The sequence below is a fragment of the Asparagus officinalis genome, chromosome 5 (genome assembly GCF_001876935.1).
Source record: "Asparagus officinalis chromosome 5, Aspof.V1, whole genome shotgun sequence".
In the NCBI taxonomy this organism is placed as follows: Eukaryota; Viridiplantae; Streptophyta; class Magnoliopsida; order Asparagales; family Asparagaceae; genus Asparagus; species Asparagus officinalis.
Genome location: NC_033798.1, coordinates 123,826,710 through 123,831,916, shown reverse-complemented (window position 1 = coordinate 123,831,916; position 5,207 = coordinate 123,826,710). Strand labels below are relative to the sequence as shown.

General features: G+C 36.1%; 1 protein-coding gene across 1 annotated transcript; it reads right to left on the bottom strand.

Moving 5' to 3' along the window:
- Positions 251–4,046, bottom strand: LOC109841099 (RNA pseudouridine synthase 4, mitochondrial). The gene is made up of 10 exons (XM_020409966.1): positions 3,713–4,046; positions 2,835–2,906; positions 2,579–2,716; positions 2,459–2,506; positions 2,302–2,382; positions 1,736–1,849; positions 1,518–1,619; positions 1,297–1,402; positions 818–864; positions 251–707 (listed from the first exon to the last, which is right to left on the bottom strand). The coding sequence occupies exons 1-10, from the start codon at positions 4,025–4,027 to the stop codon at positions 369–371; spliced, it is 1,362 nt and encodes a 453-aa protein (XP_020265555.1). The 5' UTR covers positions 4,028–4,046; the 3' UTR covers positions 251–368.

The window sequence follows — 5,207 nt, the reverse complement described above, 5'->3', positions numbered from 1 at the left end:
ATTTTGAATTTACAACTTCTTTGTTCTTGTACTTTTTTATTAGATGTGGTAGCCCAATCTATATCCAAACTTATGTTACTTTTATTGTTATTTTCATTATTACTTGGCAAAATCCATTTGGAGCAAAAAATCATTTGTCGTTCCGTCCTTTACCAGCGAAAAACTCAAATTTCTGGGGAGTTTTGTGAAACACCGAATTTACCTTAAAACAACTCAGGTTTCGGCTTTGCAACAAGAAAAGCCCAAGACCTCAACAAACACAGGAAGCACCACTTTTGAGTACAATCTGTACAAACCTCAACAAACAAAAACATTCTTTTGGCTAAATCCAACAATAAGAAATAATCAATATCAACTCACTAACAAGATCAATAATTCAGAATCTCCCAACTCTCCTTCATATACCATGGTACCGGAGCAACCAAATCAAGCACATCGATCTTTGACAAATCAAGATTCGTCGATGACTCCAACTGTTGCATAGCACTGGCGATATTTGGCAAGGTCATCTCTCTACAGTGCAGATGCATCCGAGGTTCCTTATCAGAGATGCTTCCACCTTGCGATTCTAAACCAAAAGGAAGCATTTCGTGCTCGAATTCTGACTGCAAACTGGGCACAGGTTCCAAGTTTCGATGTGCTTTCCATCCATACTTGTAGTCTCCGACAATTGGAGTTCCTAGAGCTTCAGCACAGTGAACTCGGAGCTATATTTTAACGATAAAATTTAAATTATTGAAAAAAATGTTAGATATTATTGTTCACAGAGAACTTAAAAATTTGATGCATGAATGAAGTTTGCTTTGGTTTTAATTACCTGATGCTTCCTTCCAGTAAGAGGGTGAAGCTCTAGCCAGGAATAACCTACTCAAATAAGCAAGATTGTTATTATTATTTTTTAATGTATAGAACAAAAATTCTTATATTTCCCATCAAAGTTGAGCCAGCTATGAGCATGCAAGTCAAGAATTCTCCGATGAAGAATCATACTAATACTAACTCTACTAATAATTTAATACTATTTTGACGCCATGAAACTTAAACAACTTTCCTCTTTGTGAGGAAGGGCTCTAAGTACTTGTATCTTACAGTAAAAAGTGATATGAGATTAAAAAGTGCAATTAGCATTGCTCTAAGGATTAACAACAGGTCGATGGATAAGAGACTTGCGGTAAATAATTTGGTCATTCATAGAGCTTCTCAAATTTAAGTTGAAGCGTCACGATAGCAAGAATCAATTTTCATGGGAAAAAAGGCTGGAATGTTGACCATGATGGCCTCAGCTTGACTACTAACCGTTAGCAGATCTTATCACTTTATATTCAGTCAAAGCATGCTGCGAGGGTGTGGATACATCTCTAGCAATGGTGATCCTGTCAGATTTCCCATCTTCCAATACAATCTGAAAACGATCGCGGAATGTAACATAAAGTAATTTAGAACTTATCTCAACAAAACAAATCAAGACCTAGATAATATTTTGATGAAAAGATCAGGAGAACCAAAAGCAGACCAACCTTTGCAAGAGGGGCAGATATTAGTCCCTTCAAAAGCCTCGGAATTCCAATAACAAGTGCCCAGTACTTCTTCTGCAATACTTTTTGTACATCATTGACATCCTTGAGACAAAATATCAATAGCAATAAAGATTCTTTCATTACATGTTTCAAGCAAAAACATCAGAACTTATTATAATTCCAACTAGCCTCGAACAAAAGTAAGATATATCACTTACATTGGACTCAACTTCAGATGTTTTATCACGGAAAATGGAATGCAGAATTGCAGCACTGGTTTGAGTCCTACCCAAAACGAGAACCCCACTGCTTTCTCTGTCTAGCCTGTGTACCTAATATCACAAAAGAATTTATCGCAGTGCATAATAAAAGTAGAAATTCACCCACACTTTACGTGCAATATAAACTATATTCTAATGAATGTAATCAATATGATATTAACTCCATAAAATATATCCACTGTTACAAGTTTGCTGAAAGTTTTCAATGGAAAATCTGCAGATTTTATGATCCTTCAATACTGTCAACCACACGTCGGACTGGTCGTAAGTTTTAACATTTACTCAAAAGGATATCTAGTTAATTCCAAGGTAAAAGAGAATGTTATAGCTACATAAACGTGCAAAGTTTTTTTTTTCTGAAATCAGCAACCAGTAATTCTAACAGGATGAAATATATTTCTGATGAAATTCTAATCTTCGCAGTCGAATAAAAAATTACAGGGTCTAAAATGGATAGAATAGATACACTAAAAACCCATAAAGTTTGGACAAAAAAAACTCACCAGTCGAGGCGGTTCCGAATAATCATATTTCAAGGCCATGGCAGCTAATGCATCTACACTGTATTTGATGCCAACACCGCCCTATATGACAATTATAATCAAATAAGAACTTCATAGAGGATAAATAGAGAAACCATTAAGATTCAAAAACAATTACCTGGACAGGCAGTCCAGGAGGCTTGTTGAGCACAATGATGTCCGGATCCTGAACTTAAATACAACTATTAAACCTATGGTCATGGGAAAATCTATAAAAGTTGAAATGAACTTCAACAACCTTATATAATACAAGGCTCCGCATGAATTTAACTTCATCCTCATTGCTAGACGAATCTTTAGTTTCAGGTACAAGCTCTTGGACAGTAATAGGTAAAAGGATGACATCCCCTGAATCCAGTGTATCTTTTGCTGAGACCTTCCAGAAGGTAATAGCTTCAAGAGATTAGTACTCTCAAGAAATAAATCAGACCTAATTATTGTGGGAATTTGGTAGCAAATGTCACAGGTCAAGATACGAACAGCATGGTCGTTACCCTTTTAATTTTTTTCTGTTTGACTTCTTCTTCTGTGAAAAGTTGGTTCGAATTAGCGAGCTCCTTGCGAACCTGTTGCAGTATAAAACTGAGCAAAAAACAGCACAAATCTCCGATATAAACCAAGAAAAAAAAATTAAATACGTACAAAAGAATCAGCCACCTCTTTAAATTGATCATTTATCATGAGTAAATTGGAGATTACATGATGCGCATCCTCATTGTAACAAAGAAGAAGATAAAAACTACAAGAAAGAGAGATTTGGAACGAATTGATTTCCTACTAATCTTCAAGAAATCTATACCACCCTACTTTCAGTTACACAACCACAGAAAAAGCACAAAGCTGCTTACTCTTTAACAACAGAATTTCTCACACCTTATCACTCACATTTTTAGAAAAGTCTTTTATATAAATCATATAACTACAAATAATTACATAGATATAACTGGAACTGCACATGGTTCAAACTCAATCTAAAACCGACGTGGACTCCGTGACCGCATCTACATGCAGAACACAAAACAAACTCCAACATTCATTAACTGCTAAGGTGTTCCAAGATACAACTTAAGTTCAGTAGCAACACCTGAAACTTCTTTTTCATGATCAGTACCGAACGCACACTAAATATAGTAACAACTAACAGGTATTCTTATGTGAGCACCTGAATCGACATTGTTCAGGCATGAAATTAGTGAATGCGACATATTAGCAAATATCTACATGTACTAAAACCAGTACCAATAAAACTAAAACTACGCAATTAATTCAGTAAATTATCAATGGTATAATTTAAGCAAAATTAAAAAAAATGACCCAGGAACCAAATTTCTATTCAGGCATTTAAACAAACAGATGGCGCGCAAAAGCTCACCTGTCTCAACCTGAAGAGCTTTTGAACGAGAGACATTGGCAGCTGAGGGCAGCAGCGGCGAACCCACTTCAGGGCTGTAATGGGTTCTCCTCTCCCTATCGGGTTTCGACCCGCGATCTCTCTGCCGATAGAGGAAGCGTCCATTTGAGGCGAGAAAGGAGGCAGCGTGACCCATTTGTGGAAATTATCTTGGCCGGCTTGTTCTCGATCTTGCGAAGTAGTAGCGCTGTAGAGAGAGCGTAGAACTTGAAAGGTTGAAGACGAAGTTTGGGAGCGGGTCCAGAGCTGACGCCTGCAGGGTCGGAGGCTGGCCATTCTTGTTGCTCGAATGAACCGCCCTCGGTAAACTTTATATAGTGGGCTATTTGCACTTGAACACCCTAAAGTTTACATTGTTTAACTTTGATATCCCTAAGTTTTTATTTGGGTACGTAAAGTTTACACCCTTCAGGCTTTGATACCCTAAAGCTTTTCTCTGACAATTTGATACCCAAAAGTTCACACATTCTTTACTTTCGATACACCAGACTTTGGGGTGTCGAAAACAAAAGCTTGAGGCGTCAAAAAATATCAAAAAACGTGTAAAACTTTGGGGTATTAAAGTGTCAGCAAAAACTTGGGATATCAGAGGGAAAGAAAGGTGTAAACTTTCAAGTATAAAAACGTCGGGGGAAACTTTGAAATTTCAAAGTTAAAAATATTGTGAACTTTAGCGTGCGTAAGCGCAAATAATACTTCTGTAAATAGTTAATAAATCTTGCACCCGTGAAAAATAGAAAGCGTTTTGGGCTCACGGGCTCATAGCCATGGCCCATGACTTCACTCAAATGGATGGATGCTTCTGGGCTTTCAGTCCATATTCACAATCCTACCGGTTTTGCTCATTAATTCATATAAAGTCAATGCTTAAGATTAGGTATACTTTGTTATTATTAGACAATTAAAAAAAAAGGGAGGGGGGGATTAAGGAGACCTAGTTGCTTCGCGCAGGTACTCCATGATTAAGAATAAGATAGACTAAAAAATTTTACTCAAAAAAAAAAAAGACAAAAAAAAAATCAGCAGTTATTACCTTTAAACTTTTATCTAAATCCATTAATTTTCCTAATTATTAATTTCAGATATGAGATTATACTTCCACACAAACCCCAATAAAACCAATCGCAACGAAATAGAAAGAATCATTAAAATAATCAACACAGTTGCACTTTTCTCTTCTAGGACAATGTTTATGCGACTACACTCCGCGGACCAACAAATCTATTTCTATTTTATTTTCTTTTTGTTTGGAGTTGCAGATTTCATCCTTAGGATTAATGTTTGTTATTATATATAACTTTATTATTTTTTATTTTCTTTAGTTTACGCAACATAAAACCAAATGACCCGTCCGCAAAGTATCGGCGTTCGATAAAATAGTCCCTGATGGCGAGAGAAAAAAAGAAAAAGAAAAAGGTATTCCATATAAAATCAAAGAATTATTAAAACAATCAAT

Coding starts and splice junctions, on each gene's coding strand:
- LOC109841099 (XM_020409966.1), bottom strand. CDS start 4,027: ATGGCCAGCCTCCGACCCTGCAGGCGTCAGCTCTGGACCCGCTCCCAA. Junction 2,717..2,834: donor AACAGAAAAAAATTAAAAGG/GTAACGACCATG, acceptor ACCTTCTGGAAG/GTCTCAGCAAAAGATACACT. Junction 865..1,296: donor AGTGATAAGATCTGCTAACG/GTTAGTAGTCAA, acceptor TTATTTGAGTAG/GTTATTCCTGGCTAGAGCTT.